The sequence below is a fragment of the Dermacentor andersoni genome, chromosome 3 (genome assembly GCF_023375885.2).
Source record: "Dermacentor andersoni chromosome 3, qqDerAnde1_hic_scaffold, whole genome shotgun sequence".
Classification (NCBI taxonomy): domain Eukaryota; kingdom Metazoa; phylum Arthropoda; class Arachnida; order Ixodida; family Ixodidae; genus Dermacentor; species Dermacentor andersoni.
Genome location: NC_092816.1, coordinates 117,179,487 through 117,200,169, shown reverse-complemented (window position 1 = coordinate 117,200,169; position 20,683 = coordinate 117,179,487). Strand labels below are relative to the sequence as shown.

The 20,683-nt window shown below is 43.2% G+C and overlaps 1 protein-coding gene across 3 annotated transcripts in view; it reads left to right on the top strand.

Moving 5' to 3' along the window:
- LOC126539162 (high affinity cationic amino acid transporter 1-like) overlaps positions 1-20,683 on the top strand; it is a 137,623-nt gene that overhangs the window by 37,994 nt on the left and 78,946 nt on the right. For all 3 annotated transcript variants that reach the window (XM_055074769.1, XM_050185920.1, XM_050185931.3), the window contains exon 2: positions 15,755-15,904. In XM_055074769.1, coding sequence (XP_054930744.1) covers positions 15,755-15,904 — 150 coding nt within the window. The remainder of the gene's footprint in view (positions 1-15,754; positions 15,905-20,683) is intronic.

Here is a 20,683-nt window from a genome sequence, read left to right as displayed (position 1 = left end):
ACCTGTCACCCTGTCAGGTGCTTGCGGAGTCTTCCCTTTCATTTTCACGTGATTTGACCTCGGTCCGATTGCTACTTTCCGGAAATCTTGCGCGGGCTTCGCGTATCTCGATCGCTCAGGAGGTATCAGGGTAAAGGCACTAAGTAACAGCAACGTTCGCGTTGCACGCTTGTTTCGTGTTGCCGATGAGCGCTAATTCGGCTCGCACGAAGCGCATTAAAATAAGCATAACGTATACCTGCGCTATTCCCAGCTGACACGTCGCGTCGTGGACGTCACCTTCACCCGAGCAAACGCCTGCATGGTTACGGAGTTTCATGGTAGTAATAATGTATGATAGTCTGACCAACCTGGGCATCCTCAATGTTTTGCTTGAACATGTCTTGCATTCTAGTATTAACTAAAAGTATTTCGTCAAGCACCAGACCATGTGGCTGACTTTGTATTTCTAAGGAAAAAAGAGACCTTCCACGCATCTCTTCTCTTCGAAGTAGTGCTCCGTTGCTTTGTGAATTTAATTATTTTTTAATTGTAATTCTGCTTTTGTGTAGAGCATAATGCTTTTAACTTGTACTGATTCCTGTCTGTTCAATGAACAGAATAAAGTTCTACGCAAGCTCGCTGCTCAAGGACTTGAGCTTAAACACCTGTTGTGTTCCCTGCAACACCTAAGTTTGTCTAGATAAATGTGGAGGCTTTGTAAAAGAAAGCACTCAATCAGCCTTGGAGGACCTGGATATATCCTATTTGGTCGAAAGATCAAGTGTGTGGAGCCTGCCGGTCACTTACAAAGCAAGTGCCGCATGTTATAGCACAATGTCTGAAAAAACTACTGGGTTACAAATAGGATACATATTTTGCAAAAAAATGATTCAGTTTTTATATGTGTAATTGTGATAAAATGATCGAACGCTGTGAAGAAGTCAGTAGACAAGACAAAAAAATCTGATTTTGCTGTGAAGATGTTACAAGTATTACAAAGTTTATCTGCTCGTAAAAAAAAAAAAGGAAGCATAAATTAAACTATGAAACAGTCACATTCTTGGCTTGTGCAGGACATGCATCCTCTCATTTACTTGTTCACTGTGTGCAGTCAGGTTGAGGATTTATTAGTGTTCAAGAGAACACTTGCCCACCTTAAAGCAATTGCAAAGACTTGCATGTGCTCTCTCTTGACAAACTTGCATTGGGTAATAGTAGACTATATTCTGAATAATGAAGCATGTTTATGATATCAGTTAGTTTTGCTCTTTAAATTGAACCCTGCCTAAAGGTTCCAAATGACACCCACATATATATAATTTTTAATACTTCTTCCTTTTCAGATGTCACATAACGTGAACAACCTTTTACCTTACCTGGCTTGGATTAAGAGATTGATGCCATTATGCTGAGCTAGCCTCTAAAATTCATTTCTGGACCAGGTCAGCCGTGGGAAGCAAGAGAGCCATCTCAAATCAAACCCACGCAACTAAGCCATTTTGAATGAAAAATAGTTTGTGCATTGTTCTTATGCACATTTCATGAGATTACAAATTTTGTCGTTGGTTAAAAACAGTAAAAAACACTGTCATAATCATCAATTACAATTCTGCCTTGCACTAAGTAATGGTGGCAGCTTATTGACTGTCCTTGTATCTGACGAGATGCATGTTTGAGTCACTGGTTCAGAAATAATTTCGAGTTATCAAATTTCCACATCGCCTAGACTGAACGCGACAATATACATAAAATTGCCTTTTTTTTTCTTTTTGCAAAGAAGCTTGAGCACCAGCCTGCCCAAAAGTCCTGAAAAGGGACTAAAGAATTCTGCAAGTGTAAATTGAACTCAGATTCACTCTTAATTGCAGGAGAGTGGATAACCTGGCCAGTCAGTATAGACTCGTGGTGTCTTGTTCTTTCTTTGTTGTGTTTGCGCTTCCAATCGACCATGAATCGCTCTTAATTCACATGTCTGATTGTTCCCTTGAGTAACATTTCTGTGGGTTTGTCAGTCTATAATGTGACATTAAGTGGAGGCTTTGTATGGCCCATGGGCCACAAACAGTGCCGCCCTTCCTTCTTAGCGGTCTGGGCATTTGGGCTGGCCTTGGTAAAAGAAAAGTTGCCACTAATGTCGTGCCTCTAGACATGATACAATTTCCTGCAAGTAGTTGAAGAAGACAGTGTCGTGGTTAAGATGCATGTCGACAAACCATGCAAATACATTCCACATGTTATCTTCGGCTGTTTCATTGTGGTTGCACCAGTCATCGGTGTTAGACAATTGCACTGTTGAAAGAATGCTTGCAGATATACACCCACCAATAGACCTCGTGGCACATGTCACATCTGGGTCATTGTTGGACACCATACTGGATCCTTGGAATGTACAAAAAAACGAGGGCAGTACTGATAAGTGCAACTATTTGGGGATATGTGCAGTATGATGGCTAAGTGCCTGTGGTGTTCTACTGCTGAAAACTACTTAGCACGTCTGATTCCTAGCTGCGGTGGTCGCATTTCAATGTGGGCATGTGGCAACAACGCTTGTGCACCTAAGAATTGGTGTCCACTAACCCTCTCTGGTACAAATCTTACTACTGAAGTTAGAAATTTGCTTCACGTGTCTGAATAAACAGGTAAAAATAAAGAAGAAAATTATATGTGGACCTTTCTTCTTTTTCTTTGCAACGTGTCAAGGGCTGACGAATTCTGAGCACTTAAATGCATTGGAGACAGCGTTTGGTTCTTTGAACTTAATTCATAATCATGACTATATGAAGTCTGGGTGGAAGGTACTTGAAGACCATTTTTGTTCCACCAAATGCAAGTGATACATCTTAGGCCACATGCTCCAGAGATGTTGCACAGATGGTTATAGTGTGTCACTTGGACACTTGTAAAATATAAGGAAGAATCGAGTTTATCTGCCACATGAAATTGTCAAGTTATGTTGGTGTAGAAGACGGTCAGATTTCTAAGATTAGTTCTGGTTCGTTTTTCTCTGTCAGATATTTGTTGTGAAGCATTACAATTCCTTCAGTAATCATTGGCCCCAAAAGTGTTAAAGTATTTCCGGCAAGTGAAGTTTACCTGGAGCCTCTTACTCATCATCAGCCTAGTTACACCCACTGCAGGGCAAAGGCCTCTCCCATGCTTCTCCAACTACCCCAGTCATGTACTAATTGTGGCCATGTTGTCCCTGCAAACTTCTTAATCCCATCCGCCCACCTAACTTTCTGCCACCCCCTGCCATGCTTCCCTTCCCTAGGAATCCAGTCCGTAACCCTTAGTGACCATCAGTTATCTTCCCTCCTCATTACATGTCTTGCCCATGCCCATTTCTTTTTCTTGATTTAAACTAAGACGTCATTAACTTGCGTTTGTTCCCTCGCCCAATCTGCTCTTTTCTTATCCCTTAACGTTACACCTATCATTCTTCTTTCCATAGCTCGTTGCATCGTCTTCAATTTCAGTAGAACCCTTTTCGTAAGCCCCCAGGTTTCCGCCCCGTACGTGAGTACTGGTAAGACACAGCTGTTATATACTTTTCTCTTGAGGGGTAATGGCAACCTGCGGTTCATGATCTGAGAATGCCTGCCAAACGCACCCCAGCCCATTCTTATTCTTCTGATTATTTGTCTCATGATCCGGATCCGCAGTCACTACCTGTCCTAAGTAGATGTATTCCCTTACCACTTCCAGTGCCTCACTACCTATCATAAACTGCTGTTCTCTTCCGAGACTGTTAAACATTACTTTAGTTTTCTGCAGATTAATTTTTAGACCCACCCTTCTGCTTTGCCTCTCCAGGTCAGTGAGCATGCGTTACAGTTGGTCCCCTGAGTTGCTAAGTAAGGCAATATCAGCGAATCGCAAGTTACTAAGGTGTTCTCCATTAACTCTAATCCCCAATTCCTCCCAATCCAGGTCTCTGAATACCTCCTGTAAACACAGTGAATAGCATTGGAGAGATCGTATCTCCCTGCATGACTCCTTTCTTTATTGGGATTTTGTTGCTTTCTTTATGGAAGACTACAGTGGCTGTGGAGCTGCTATAGATATCTTTCAGTATTTTTACATACGGCTCGTCATCACTCTGATTCCGTAATGCCTCCATGACTGCTGAGGTTTCGACTGAATCAAACGCTTTCTCGTAATCAATGAAAGCTATATAGAAGGGTTGGTTATATTCCGCACATTTCTCTATCACCTGATCAATAGTGTGAATATGGTCTATTGTTGAGTAGCCTTTACGGAATCCCGCCTGGTCCTTTGGCTGACAGAAATCTAAGGTATTCCTGATTCTATTTTCGATTACCTTAGTAAATACTTTGTAGGCTATGGACAGTAAGCTGATCGGTCTATAATTTTTCAAGTCTTTGGTGTCCCCTTTCTTATGGATTAGGATTATGTTAGCGTTCTTCCAAGATTTCGGTACGCTCGAAGTCATGAGGCATTGCGTATACAGGGTGGCCAGTTTTTGTAGAACAATCTGCCCACCATCCTTCAAGTCTGCTGTTACCTGATCCTCCCCAGCTGCCTTCCCCCTTTGCATAGCTCCCATGGCGTCCTTTACTTCTCCCGGCGTTACTTGTGGGATTTCAATGTCCTCTAGACTATTCTCACTCACATTATCGTCGTGGGTGCTACTGGTACTGTATAAATCTCTATAGAACTCCTCAGCCACTTGAACTATCTCATCCATATTAGTAATGATATTGCCGGCTTTGTCTCTTAACGCATGCATCTGTTTCCTAGTTTCTTCTTCACTGCTTTTAGGCTTCCTCCATTCCTGAGAGCATGTTCAATTCTATCCATAATATACTTCCTTATGTCAGCTGTCTTACGCTTGTTAACTTGGAAAGTTCTGCCAGTTCTATTCCAGCTGTAGGGTTAGATGCTTTCATACATTGGCGTTTCTTAATCACATCTTTCGTCTCCTGCGATAGCTTATGGTATCCGGTCTAACGGAGTTACCACCGACTTCTATTGCACGCTCCTTAATGATGTCCATAAGATTGTTGTTCATTGCTTCAACACTAAGGTCCTCTTCCTGAGTTAAGGCCGAATACCTGTTCTGGAATTCCTCTATTTTCCCTCTTACCGCTAACTCATTGATCGGCTTCTTATGTACCAGTTTCTTCCGTTCCCTCCTCAGGACTAGGCTAATTCGAATTCTGACCATCCTATGGTCACTGCAGCGCACCTTGCTGAGTATGTCCACATCTTGTATGATGCCAGGGTTAGCGCAGAGTAGAAAGTCTATTTCATTTGTAGTCTCACCATTCGGGCTCCTCCACGTCCACTTTTGGCTATCCCGCTTGCGGGAGAAGGTGTTCATTATCCGCATATTATTCTGTTCCGCAAACTCTACTAATAACTCTCCCCTGCTATTCTCGAACCTATGCCATATTCCACCCCTGACTTGTCTCCAGCCTGCTTCTTGCCTACCCTGGCATTGACATCGCCATCAGTGCAGTGTATTTTGTTCTGACTCTACCCATCGCCGATTCCACGTCTTCATAGAGCTTTCGACTTCCTGGTCATCATGACTGGATGTAGGGGCGTATACCTGTACGACCTTCAATTTGTACCTCTTATTCAATTTCACAAGACCTGCCACCCTCTTGTTAATGCTATAGGATTCATGTATGTTACCAGGTATACCCTTATTAATCAGAAATCAGACTCCTAGTTCTCGTCTCTCCGCTAAGCCCCGGTAGCACAGGACGTGGCCGCTTTTTAGCACTGTATATGCTTCTTTCGTCCTCCTAACTTCACTGAGCTCTATTATATCCCATTTACTGCCCTCTAATTCCTCCAATAGCACTGCTAAACTCTCCTCACTAGATAACATTTTAGCGTTATCAGGTTCAGATTCCAATGGTGGCCTATCCAGAACCAGGGATTCTTAGCACCCTCTGCTGCGTTGCAGGTCTGACCGCCGCAGTGGTCAGTTGTTTCGCTGCTGCTGGGGACTGAGGGCTGGGGTTTAATTGTGTTCATATAGGAGGTTATATTATAGAAACTATATACCTAGGTGTCACTTCAGGATATTAAATCATATTTGTTTGGTCATAATATCCCCAAGGCTTAAACATATGTATGGCTCTTTTTAGATCGGATACAAGTTTTTAGTCCAGCACTGCCCTCTCTACTTGTCCTCCTGGATTGTATTCGGGGTGGTAGGCTCAAGACCACACTGCAACTCACTGATTTGCCTATTCTACTCCTATAAGCACCATTGTCACTCTTTTTTCTCCTAATTTCTAGCTTGTCAGCTACTTATCTTATGTGCATTTTCTGTCTTATAACTATCAAGTATTTGTATTGAATGATACAGAACGGGAACCTAGTACTTTTGCTTGTTCCTATTACTCATCATTATGTCCTGGGATGAGTGATGACTAATCATGATGGTCATGATGTTTAGTAATCACTTATCCCATAACATGTGCCACTTATTTCATCAGCAGTCACAACTTTGCTGAACACAGGCTGATGTTGACGAACCTGTCTTTTGGTTCAATCGATTGCTGGTCTAGTAAGTTGTACATCTATTGTATGGTTTCTGTACGGTGGTCTTTACATGAGGGGCTGTGCTTAGAAACTGCATCACTTTAGGTGAAAGCTGGTCCATACCACCACTGAGCATTTTATACTGAATAATCGGAGACCAAGCGTGCAATGTTTTAAGAGACTCGGAGTCATTGTAGCTATCGCATAAAATAGCGGTGCAGTTTCTCACTGGCGCTTTTTGTTTTTAGCTTTTGGCACTGGTTATTGTTTAGTGTAGATAAGCCAACTGGTGGCACCCATAGTTTTATAAGCATGCGTATCTAGCAGTAGCTCTAATGTCATCGTAGTGCAACAAATGAGGTACCTATTATGTCAACTGTGTATTTTTCTCACTTGCGGTTCTGTTTGCCTCGGACTGCATCGTAGCCTTGTGTGCCTGTTTGGGACTTAGTATGGTGTGTGGCGCAGCTTATCCTTACGTTTTGTCTCTGCAAGTTCCACAGTGTCCCACTCTATATGGGGACCTTGTTCTATCTCTTTAGCTCTTTGCTTTAAGCTTTCCAAACCTGTGATTGGCATAAATTTTCTGTTAATATTACAGTTGTGTAGGGATGTTTGAGCTGTGAAATGTCTAAATGAAACAGTAATAACCTTCCATCAGGATATGCTGTTTCACTATTTTCTTATTCCTAAACGGTATCAGATGTCAAATATCCACTCGCCAAAAAGATGCACATTGAGCGTTGTTTGTTGAAAGAATTAACTTTAATTGCACATTGCTTTAAAGGGCCTCTCACCAGGTCTGGCCACTTTGAGCTGACAAGCGCATTACATACAATGCACGCTAACGATCGTGTCTGTTAAGTATTACATCCCACTACGTAACGAGCGTAAACTTCAAACCAAATACCGTTTGCCCTTCTCCTCATGGGCACTGTGCTCCCAGTCAAGTCGATGTCAATCACACTAGAGTGTCTATGTACATGGTAGCGCTGCAATGTCACTCAATGACACGATACTTCAAGAATTATTCAAGGCAACATCAGTTATTTGCTCACTCTGTTGCTTCAATAGGTGCATTAATGTTTAGAGGAATAATGAAACGCACAAGCCAATGTCTGCATCTCTTCGTTTTACTTCGTGCTTCAGCACGAGAGATATACTTCCATTTCGTCTGCTTGTTCCCATGTCATGCAGTCGTGTGCAGACAATGAAACTAAGTTTCTACCGCGTTCCAGCACTGTGATCATGCTCCTTCGCCCTCTCACGCCTGCCTAAGTGCTTCTGATTGTGGCACTGACTTATACTGCTAATAAAGTGTTCTCATGCAGAGCGTGCAAAATAGTCCACTGAGTAAAACGAGACAAATGCGACAACTCGCATGTGAGACCGTCACTGGAAGTGCGCTGCTCGGAAAAAACATGCAAGAAAAAAAGGCAAGGCCTGTGACGTATTCGTCCCGCGATCCTCCGGCTCCGTTATGGGAGAACGCAAAGAAGGAATTCCGCTTGTGGAGGCTAGACGGGGCAAGTGGAGGGGGTGTCTGTTAGCAGTGACGCTTGTCTCCTCAAATCATGGGTTCTCAGCACTTCAAATATTTCTTTCACTGCTATTAATGGACTAATTTGAAATATTCTTGTGGTAGAACACTCTTAGAAGTGCACGTAACAACTTCCAGCATATAATCAATATTTTCTGTGGCCTGGTGACGAGCCCTTAAAGGGGTGCAAACGTTGATAGGTGTCGAAATAGTTTGTATTGTTAAAATAAGCTTGTGAAACAACTTTGCAGGCTATCCAAAGAAGAAACATGCTTGCCAAATGACTGGAAATTATTCAAAGAACTTGTGCAGTCCATGCCTCTGCGCAATGACCAGGGCTCTCAGCTATAGAACCGTTCACAAATGTTGCCACTTGCATTGATCCTAGTAGGCTCCAATAAATATTATCGCGCAATGTTGAACAGAAACGAATATTCAACGATATTGAATAGTAGGGGTGTGCAAATTAATGCAGAATTAAATGCAGATCAAACAGCGTTAGCAGTAAATCAAGTATTAAATACTTTGTGAATGGTATTGAATAATCGGCAACTCTTTCCACCATTATTTTAAAATGATGCTTGCATCCGATTAATTACAATCTCAGATATTCTGCCATTGCATTACATGTCATGAGGCGTTTTTTTATTAAAAGCACGAATGCAGTATCCAAAAAAAAATAACAAGCAGTTTTTTTGCTTACCCGGGACTGTCTGGTCGGTTTGAGTGATTGCGGTTCTAGCTGAAAAAGTGTGGCTCCCTGAGTGCCTATGCAACATCTCAAGTTAATGCTTACATGGCACACATGAAACTTATCACACTTTTGCTCCAATATCAAGTTTGATCGTGTGCAGTAGACAATTTCAGCTATTTATTATGACTAGGAAAATATTTGTTATTAGGAACAGTGACCACAACAAAGAGCTGAATCAAATGGGAGAATATTTGATTCATTATGCAAAAGTTTGAAATATTTGAAAAGCCCCATCGAATAGTGAACTGAGTTGAGTAACATAGGCTATTCGATTTGTATTTGAAATTAAGATTATTTGCACACCCATACCGTTATCTGAAAAGCAGTATCTTTTGCCATTATGAGATGTCTCAATGTGTTTATGTTCATTTTAATTAAAAGAAAAGGCAGGGATTGTTGCAGAGCTGCTTCCAGTGCAACCATGATAATCACATCGCGACCGAAAGTATGAGGAGCTGTACCTGTGCCGGCTACACTAAATATTAACAGATGATGATGATTAATGGAGTTATATGGTGCTTGGGCCAGGGAAGGTCAAAGAGAGCCATAAGAATGAAGAGAACTACATAAGGACAGCTGAGGCACAAAATGGGGGGGTGGGGGGAGTCGGAGAAGAATGCTCGGAAGTCAAGTCCATGCCATGATTTTTTCATTGCTGTTGACCTGCACAGAAATTATCTAGGAAACACGTGGCCACTTGAGATGCCCCAGGGCTTCCTCCGTTTGTTAGCTTTCAGGGCGGTTTTATCTTTCGGCCAATTCAGTTCAAGTGCAGTAATAGCACACCTCCTGACAAAAAAAAAAACTGCCATGGTTAGATTAGGTTTGTACCCACTGCCTCTGTTTCTTGTTGTACAATGAACTTGCTACAATAAAAGAAATATTCGAAATTGTGCTCTACTGGCATAAATCTGGTAATCTAGGCTGACCCACAATGTCTGCATTGCATTGTTCCATTCAGTTCAAACAAAGCTTACTGTTAGCTTAACTTTTTGACTTCACAAAGAAGTGCCATGATGCCACAAACGTGATGCCAATAATATGCATATCTTATGCATATCATTGGCTTTATGAGCAGGCAAAACGTACCCATTAATATTGTCACGCAAAAGCGCCATGAGCCATCCTTCTTTTTGACCAGTACTACAGGTGACGCCCATGGACTATATGATGGTTCAATAATGTTCTTGGCAAGCATTTTGCGAACTTCTGCGTGAATAACTTGACGCTCAGCTGGTGACACTCGATACGGGTGGCGATGAATAGGAGGGGCATCGCCGGTATTAATGCGATGTTTGACAGCTGTAGTTTGGGCTAAAGGACGATCGTTAAAGTCAAAAATATCGTGGTAGGAAAACAGAACGCGGTAGAGTTCACGAGCGTGCTCGGAGGGCAAGTCGGGGGCAATCATTTTCCGTAAGTCAGCGATGGTACAATTTGCCGACTGCGATGGTAGAGGAGTATCGGATGAAGTGTCGTCTACTGCAATGGATGCTACTGAGTGATCCTCGAATGAACAAAGCTGGGCCAAAGACATCCCACGTGGCAGCACTTGTGTCGTCAAGCCAAAGTTGACCACTGGCAGGCAGACGCAATTCGCCGTAATAGATAAAACTGTATGGGGTACTGTGATCCCATGTGTAAGGAGGACGTCTTGCATAGGAGCCGCGATGTAGTGACCGTCGGGGACTGGTGGGGATGACACTAGGTCAACGTAGGTCAGTGCCGAAGGTGGCAAGCGAACGAAGTCGGCGGAACTGAGGCGACTGGGGTGTGGTTCAGCAGGATCCAGAACAGGCAGGTCAAGGCAGAGAGTACTGGCGGAACAATCGATGAGAGCAGAATGTGCGGAAAGGAAGTCTAAGCCGAGGATGATGTCGTGGGGACAGTGGGCGATGACTGTGAATAGCACGATTGTTGAGCGATCGGCGAAGGAGACGCGGGCGGTACACATACCAATTACGGGGGCTGTTCCGCCATCGGCGACACGGACAACAGGCGTCGTGGCGGGCGTGATAATTTTCTTGAGCCGGTTACGAAGGTCAGCGCTCATTACGGACAAATGCGCCCCAGTGTCTATGAGAGCAGACACAGAAACACCGTCGACTTGCACGTCAAGAAGGTTCAGATGAGTGGGCAAAGTCAGTAGAGGATTTGGCGGCGTAGGGAGCAATGCAGCGTCACCTCGAGGCGCTGCATCGTCTAGTTTTCCGGCTGTGAGCGGCATCCGAAGGGAGTCGGCGAATAGGAGCGACGGGGCTGGGGAGAGCGAGATTGTCGTCGTTGGGGCGAAGGCGAACGAGAATAGGGGCGGTTCGTTGCAGGAGAATCAGTGGCGGCATTATCGGAGCGTGCGGCATAGGGACGAGAAGGGCCACCTGAGGGGCGAGAGTAGGCAGTATAAGTAGGCCGGCTCGGGGAACTCCAGCGACTACGACAGTGCCGAGAAATGTGCCCGATTCGATGGCAGTGGAAACAAATAGGCTTGTCGTCAGCAGTGCGCCATTCAGATGGGTTGCGGAAACGTGGTGGGTAAGAAGATGCGGGACGGGGCGAAATCGAAGAAGCCGGGCGGGTATTAGGGCGATGGGCCGAGCAGATGGTGTGAAGACCCATGTTTTCAAACTCCTGGCGGACAACTGCCTGGATCAGTGAGACCGTGACTGCAGATGTGTTGGTGGGACTGGAGTCGAAGGCAGCCGGATAGGCGGCCTCGATCTCACGCCGGACGATCCTGGTAACATCGGCAGTGTTGTTGGGACGAGGAGCGTCGGCACAGGAAGATGTCGCTGGGGTGTTGGGCAGACGGGCAAACTGCTGGTCAATACGTCGGCTTTTGGCGAGTTCCAGGCGGCGGCACTCTCTTATAACAGCATCCACCGTCGCTACGTTGTTGCAAACGAGCAAGTTGAAGGCGTCATCGGCAATGCCTTTGAGGATGTGGGAAACCTTGTCTGACTCAGTCATGTGGGTGTCAACTTTGCGGCACAGAGCCAAGACGTCCTGAATGTACGTGACATAGGGCTCTGTTGACGTCTGCACACGGCCGGAAAGCGCCTTCTGCGCGGCAAGTTGTTGACCGTAGGGGTTGCCGAACAAGTCTCGAAGCTGTGTCTTAAGTGAATCCCAACTGGTGAGCTCATCTTCGTGCGTGCGATACCAAACTCGAGGTGTGCCACCGAGGTAAAAGACTACGTTGGCGAGCATAATAGTAGGGTCCCACCGGTTATTGCGGCTGACGTGTTCATACAGGCTGATCCAGTCATCGACGTCTTCCCCATCTTGGCCCGAGAATACGCCAGGATCACGGGGAGCGGGGAGAGTGATGTAGGTCGTCGAAGTGGCAGCAGGTGTCGGAGCCGGCGGAGTCGGGTTGTCGTCGCCGGGAGCCATGAAGGAAGGCTCGACGTACCGTCCACTGCGAAGCTCCGTGACGAGGTACAGGGAACGTCCACCTCCACCAGATATGTTACGTAGGAAGACGCAGACGAAAAGCTATGTACAAATATATTTACAAGGAAAATACGCTGCGCTTGGCCAAGAGGCAACAGCCCGCGCTAGCTTCTAATCGTCGTCGTCGTCTTCACACTGCTGGCCTTTCGTGATCGCGCATATTGTGCCGTAGCAATATTGTTGCATTTTGATGGGTGCCATCGTGAGATGGCGCACCTAATTTTGGCCTTGTGCTTCTGGTTTGAATATGCACGATGTGATCATGCGAGATTTTTCTCTCCACAGTGGAACTTGGGCTCTGACATTAAATAGGGTTTCATACTTTAGGCCATTTTTCAGGATTTAACCAAAAAACTGTACTCTAGGAGGCTGAATTATTGTGATTTGGGCTCATCTGTGTTGTTGTAACAGCGCTCATATATGTGTACTTGAAGATGTATACTGCAACACGCAGAAATTTGAAAACGCTGAACTATGAGTGTATTACTCTAGGTATACTATGGTTTTGGAAAGGTACATGGTACATATTGTTTCCTCTGTGCTTGTAAGTGTTGCAAAGGTAAGTGCTTCATTTAATTTTTTTCGAGAGCACATTAGTGTCCACTTATATTTTGAGAGGTTGTGCCACCGATGATGCTGTGTAGTATGAGCAAAACATATTTCTTAAGTAAACTAACTAAACCGAATATGTGACTTTCGATAGTCAGTTATTCAATGTATTGCTTGTGGCACTAGTAATTACATGAGCTTCCCACAGCTCAAGCTTCTTATGGTTTGGGCAAGTGTCTTAAAAAAAACAAGTAGTTTGAGTTACTCGCCCTAATGTATTTGTAGCACTTGTGCTCAACATCAGTTTTGCATAGTGGTAGCAAATTTTTTTTGCACATCCTTGCAGTTGGATATACAGTGAAGCCTGGTATTATTGGCTGCTGGAGTTCTTAAATTCTATCTCAACCATAACAATGTAAAGTAAAGTGTCTCCCACAGAGGCTGCATTTACTTTAGTGCACTAGGCTTGGCCACATAGTGCAGTAATACTCATTTCATAAGACTGCAGTAACACTCCTGTTTTGTTTCATTCTGCTGTACCGTCCTGAAGAAATGACACTGGAACAGGACAGTTAAAAGGGGAGCACTACAGTAGCGGTTAAAAGGGGAGCACTACAGTAGCGGTTAAAAGGGGAGCACTACAGTAGCGGTTAAAAGGGGAGCACTACAGTAGCGGTTAAAAGGGGAGCACTACAGTAGCGGTTAAAAGGGGAGCACTACAGTAGCGGTTAAAAGGGGAGCACTACAGTAGCGGTTAAAAGGGGAGCACTACAGTAGTGGTTAAAAGGGGAGCACTACAGTAGTGGTTAAAAGGGGAGCACTACAGTAGTGGTTAAAAGGGGAGCACTACAGTAGCGGTTAAAAGGCGGGCACTACAGTAGCGGTTAAAAGGCGGGCACTACAGCAGCGGTTAAAAGGGGAGCACCAAAGTAGGAAGATTTCAATGGAGGTTAAAAAGGGGGTGCCGCTCATTTTTACAGCTGAATGAGCTTCTTTTTATGGCATAGTGACAGCTGTCATGACCTTGAAACAAAGGGGCAGCCTTGAAAGATGTCTCATTATTTTTTTTTTATTTAGAACATACTGCAGGCCTACAGTAGGGTTTGTCATAACATATTTTGTTATGACAAACTGACTGACCCTCACTGTGGTCTGCCTTTTTGGGTTGCTCCAGTAGTTTTGTTTTTCTATTGTACAGTACAACTTCATTCAAGCTTGGTCTGATCATGAAAATTGTTCAAATTAAACAAATTTGCAAGTTAAAGAAGTTCAAGCTTGAGATAAAAAAGTGCGAGAACTTATTGCCTAATTGAGCTTCACTGTTATCTGTTCACTATAGTTATTTTAAACAGTTTTTATTGTAGGATACTTGGTTTCATAGATGCCAGCTAACTAACCAGTTCAGTTTACAGCTGCCTAAAGGGCACTTCTGAACTGAAAATTTCGTGCAGTGATTGACACAAGGAGCCTATTTTGGCAGTGATAACATGATTAAGTCGCTTTTCAGTCGGCAACACTTGCTGCCCCGAAGAACCACAATATAGTGCTCAAGTCTTGGCCCATGCCAGTAAATTATTTGGGTATGCATGTGAGAGCTGTTCATTTGCCTGGTAAAATTTCCATGAAGATTTATTGAACCACAAATTTTGCAAATCTAAGATTTTTAGTAACCTTATAATAAACTGCTGGTGCTTTAACACAGGGCATCACAAATTTATGGGAAGCAAGAGCTGAAAAAGAAAAACCACATAACTGTTAATGCGTACAGCATCTCTAGCCAACTCAGTGCATAAAAACACTTGGAATGTAAAAGCTTCTCGTACCTTGCAGTAAACTATCATGCAGCAGAGTAGTAGGGACCTAAGTGACAGGATTAGAGTTGTAGCAACATACAAAGCAACAGGAGGTCTCAATGCAGGGATTGTGATTGTGTACCTGCTTTTTGTAAATTTAGCAAGTCAACAACAGGCACTGGGACACCCTGATTGGGCCAATCTTGGAAGCCTCAGAAGTACTAGCTTGAATGTGTTGGCAAGTTGGGTCAGCATTGCATCTTTGTCATTACCATCAAAGGAGCTTGATTTCCTGTCTTCAAGTAACGAAAGCTGTACTGCCTTATTTCATCTTTGTGGATCTTCTAATACCTTGAGTTGCATAGTTAAAAAAACTTGTACATCTAAAACAGCAAGGCTCTGCAATAGAATTTTCACACCCTTTAGAATTCTTAGGTCTGTTTTGCAACTGTTTGAAATCTACTCAAGACTGAAATTGCTTCACTATATTCTTCGCTATATATTTTGCTACAGTATACCCAAGCCTTCTCAAGTGTTTCACTTTACACTAGTTTGGTACTTCTATACGCTTTATTACATCTGGCACATGTTCCTGTAGCTGCATTGGTTCTGCCAATGTCTGTGTCTGGCAGCACGTTTAAATGGCCCTGTGCTGCTGGCTGCTCATAGTGATGACTCGTAATCAACTCGGGCATCGTCAATGCCCTGGTCATACAGCCTTCTGGACTCCCAGTGCAGGTCACATTGATGGCTGTTCTTTGATTGACATGCGATACAAACCACACCACGGCCACTGCACGAGTACCGTTGTAGAAACTCCAATTAGCAGCCTTGCTTTAAAATATTTACAATTTAAGTTAATTTATTTTAATTGTCCTAAAGGTTGAATACAGCTTCAATGCATTTGCGAGCTCACCTACTATAGCTGCGTGCTCTCACATGCACTTTTTCTCTTAAGAATTAAGCTTTGATTGGTGCATCGTATAATACATGAGTATAATACATCGACTCCACGTCTTTGTTGTTGCTATTCCTCTCTATATATTTATAAAGTCAGCAGGCATAAGCAACCACACCTAATCTCCACATTACAGTGCATTTGTGGGCTGATGCGATCGCAGCTGTTCACATTAGTATGTTTGTATGCACATTTTGTTGCAGTTGCAAGTGAAGGCAGCAGGTCATCGGACATGGCTGATAGTGGGAAATCGTTCCTGTCCGCCCTAATTCGGCGGAAGAGGGTCGGTGCCGACGTTGCCGAGGCTTCGCAGCTCAATCGGTGTCTCTCCACATTTGACCTGACCCTGCTTGGTAAGTTTTTTTTACCAGGCCATCACAGTGTTCTTAACCCCTTAAGTGCTCATTAAAAAAGTGTATAAAAATGGCTCATCTTTTTTCACTTATCTATAAAAACGGGAACTACCTTGTCTCCTGACTCTGACACATAAGGTTGCTTCTTTAAATCGCATAGTAACCTGGTGATGATAATGGAAGGGACTGCAGGAAGGTGCATCATCTTCTTTTTTCTAAACAATATTCAACATATATAAAGGTCCTTGTTCCGGTCCCGGGTTTCTGCATCAGAAAATGTGAAACAAGCGAGTCCTCGCTGTACAAGGGTGGCAAAGGGGCCTCTATTGCCCAGAGAACTGTTGAAATGCATCCATAATGGCTGTTGAAATCAGTTGCCTATCACAAGACGTAAGTGCACCAGTTGCATGCTAGTCCATTTCATGATTTTCCTTGTTTTTTTTTTAGCGGCATCCTTCATTAACATTGTTAAAACATAGAAATGTGACTGCAAATAGAGCAGGAAATCTACTTCAACAAAAAGAGTGATGCTGACGGTGTGCCTACTGGCATCTCTATCGTGAAAGGGAGAAACACTGTTTCCCGTTCTTTGTACGCAAAAAACTCTTAGAAAAGTTCCGGAATACCCATGACGAGGTGGGCTTATCATAAGCCAACAAATAGCAACAGATCATGACGAGCTGAGGTCATCGACATTCCTTAAGGGGTTAAAGAACTGTTCATTCAGGACATGGTGAGACGTTGCGATTCAGAACTTCCAGAAACTTACTTGTAAGATGGCAGCATTTGTTCAGCTGCAAGTTCAGAAACAGATACTACACGGTGCTTTGTAGTTTTTGGCCTGCGTTATATATGACCTTTATTTCATTTTGTTTTTGCTAGTCTACCTCTGATTCGTTTAAGAAAATTATGAGTGGCACGCTGTGTAGGCTCGATCGCCAGGGCTTTTTCCTAACGCGCCGAGGTCACAGGTTCATTTCCCAGCTGTGGCAGCTGCATTTCAAAGGTGGTGCCGCACGCAGAAAACTTGTGCACTTCTATTTAGGATCACATTAATCGTTCGAGTGCTGGGCATCTTGGGGCGTTTCTGCCCGTGGCAGGATATAGCTTTTTTTCAACGTGAATTAATTTCGGCTTCTGTTAAATAACACCTTAAGGGACGTTAAATTTAAATCTTTTATTGTCCATACACTTCTAAATATTTTACAAGATTTCTTGTAGCTGTCAACACAAAAATGATCATGCTAAATATTGATTTTGATAAAGGTAATTAGCGTATTAATAATGAAAAAATGTAATGTGGGCTATTCCATGAACAGGATCCTGTAAACCAGTTCACAAGAAGCACTTGAATTTGGATATCACTCGGCCGCGCAGGCTTCGCGCACTGGATGCGTGCCAGCTGAGAAAACACCATTTTGTAAGCTTTCTCATGCCACCTGTCATGTACAAATGAATTGTGACATGAAATTTTAGTTTAACGAACTTCGGTGTACCTGCTGACTCTACCGAATTTTTCATAAGGTCTATCAGTTTGGGCTTCTACGATTTTACGAATGCTGCAGCAAGTGTTACAAAAAATAAATTTTTTGCAAAAGTCTCTAAAAATACGGGGCGGTGCAAAATTGCAAAAAAAAGCCATGCCAAGAAGAAAATATGATGGCACCCTCCCTTCCCTCTTATGGTAGTGCGACACCGTATAAGCCAGAGGGTACTTGGTTCGAGCTAGCTTTATTCATAAATGTTCATAAGCAAGTGAGATGAGCAATGGCAAAATCACTTGAAGAGAGATTCACCTAAAAACATGTTGCTTATCAAATCTGATCTAATTTTGCTACGGCTCATGTGCTGTGCCTAAGCGTTAACAATGGTTAATAAAGTGTGCCTGTGTGCGCTCAGTACACATGTTAAGAAAAGGCATGCTATTTCTCGTGTACGCCCTTTCCCCGTCCGCTCTTTTATTGTTGAGTTTGCGTTTACAAATTGTCAAGTTCACAGGTTGGCAAGTGTGTGTATGAGTGTCGTGACCAGGACACAGGGTTTTTATGATAGCTAATTACCTTACGAAAGGCAGGGAGTGAGGGGACATTGTTCTGCAGCATAATTTCAGGCATGACAGAAGGTATGCACAGGCGCCTGAATGAGAACTTGGGCATGGCACTTGAAAGGTTAAAGATCCTTATGCGGCCAAGAGAAGGGAAGCGCAGTCGAGAACAGCAGAAGACTAGGTGGGGCGATGAAATTAAGAAATTTGCAGGTGCTAGTTTGAATCGGTTGGTGCAGGACAGGGGTAATTAGACATCACAGGAAGATGCCTTCGTCCTGCAGTGGACATAAAATAGGCTGATGGTGATGATTATGATTGATGAGGATGTGGTTGAAAAGCCTTCCCCCTCTACAGCAGCTCTCATAGCCTGTGCGCTGCATTGGTTTGTCAAACACCGTAATTTGAAATGGTATGCATAACAGAAGGCAGCATTGGTATGCCACATTTTAATACTACCTGTGCTGTTGCTGCTTGTACTGTTAGTTCACGCTGATGTGTTCGCCTCTCTAGAAACTATGGTGCCATTGCAATTGGAGTACATGCATTTCTCAAGGCACAGTGAAAACAGTGTTGTGGTCGGTATCAGTTCTTCAAAGCTGTGCTTTTGTGCTTAACTGCAAGACGTAGGCAACTAAGACTTGATATGTTATAGGATGCATGTATCATGTTCTGTTCTGCTTCAGGACTTTCTTGAACAAAACTGATTTTCCGGTATATTTACCACAGCACAAGCATTTCACTGTGCAATTAAAAAATTCTTTCGATGTTTGAGATGCCACAAAATGAGCATCTTACATGTGTTTTTAGATTGATTTGCATTAATAGGTAATTTTTATAATGCTTTCAAATGCGGTGTGGTGTTCACTGATACTCCGCCACATTAACTTTTCTTTGGACTGAATTGGTTATTAACCCGCATTAGATCTCAACATCTAGGCTTTGCGTATAACCTGTTTATGACAGTTTGTATTAAGTTTATACTTGCTTCACTCGTGACATCTTGTAAACAACTTGATCGCAGTTATTCACTCCATTTGTGTAACCACGTTTGAGGTGCCTGCAATGATTTTACCACAGAAACGCCTTTTGTAACAAGTAACACCCGCACCGCTAAGTATTGAAAAAAATTAATAATTTGCATCAACCTTTAATATCGCTAGCCCATATGTACATAATTGAGTTTTTGCTGAGGGCACAACCGTTTATCCACTCAGACCTCCGCAAAACACCTACAATGTAGAAGTTCGATCACTCTTTCTTAGTTGCCCCTGTTTTGCATTTGCATGAATTTGGGCCTAGTTTGTTCGAAGGAGACTTGAAACTGTGCAAATGACAGCAGGATAACATGGAGCGAAACAACATAGCTATTTACCCCCAACAAGGGACTTAATCTCAAGCGTGCCACAACAAAGCATGGAATTAATCGGAAGGAGGAGGAATGACCTTCAAGTGTGATGTGTGTAACACAAGGGGTTTACATTCGACCGTTTCAGCACAGAGAAGCACTCAACATTGTTATCAGTGATAGGGCTCACTCTGATCGCGAGAGCTTGATTCATTCAGCAGCGAAACAAAGATATCAACAGAAAGTAGCTGTTAGTGCAGAAAAGCAATTATCAGTGAAGTACAACAGGAAGACTTGCACTTGCACTCTTGTTTTCGATTAACATCATTGTTGATAAGTGTATTGTTGAGCAGTCTGTCTCATGCTTTACACTTTAGCTGTCTGTCTCTGGCCATCTTGCTTCTATTTTCTTTGGGTGTAGTTTGCACAGTGGCAAACGAACCATCCTTTGGAAGTCAATGACCGTGTGATATCGCTTTTCTTTTACGGTCCTGTTTGTGTCACTTGAACATTAGTTTTTAGGGGTGTGCGAATTCTAAATAGATTTCGAATGTAATGTTGAATTCAATCAAGAAAAAGAAAGCCGCATAGCAAATCAGATATAAAAAAAATGTGCACAATTTAGTGCTTACAAATTTTGCTCCAAAAACAAAAATGTGGGGATATACTGGCTCGGGAGTCTTCTAGCATTGCATAACGAAAATGTATCAAGTTATCAATAACATTGGTGATAGAAATCAAGATATACAGTAGTCTGCTCTTATTAAAGGGAACACCAAATTACTATGCAAGCACTAATTACAGCTCAGTTCTAGTACACATATGATAGTCAGGAAAATATTTTTTATCAATAGCACTTGATCGTATTCAGCACAAATACTTTTCTCCCTCTGAAACAAATGAATTAATGACATTCCCTTGTACTGAATGTCAGTGAGGTTCTCAGTTTAATAGTGGACCTGTTTTGCTGCAATCTTTTATTTATTGCATAAAGTTTTGCTTTTCAATTTTTCCTCTAAATACAGAAGGATTATCCCAGCTTACGGCAGGGGGGCTATTATAGAGCCAATCTGCATGGCAGACGAATGGACCACGCATCATGTGACTTGACCACAGTGGCATTTTGGCACTGGGTGTGCGATCCACACCTTGGGCCGACGCCAGGGAGGGCTTGCATTGAGTCTTCTACCGCGTCAGATGGGCCGGCCCATCCGTGCCTCAGTCGGCGCTTGTTTTGCAGTGAAAATGAAGTGAAACGCTCACTTGGGCAGCATTGCACATGAGGGGCTCCGCAGAGCATGTAACATCTGGCACTGCGCTAGTTTCCACACTGAAGATGTCTAATATTTAGAAAATTTAATAGTAGATATTTCATTTGTGAATCAAA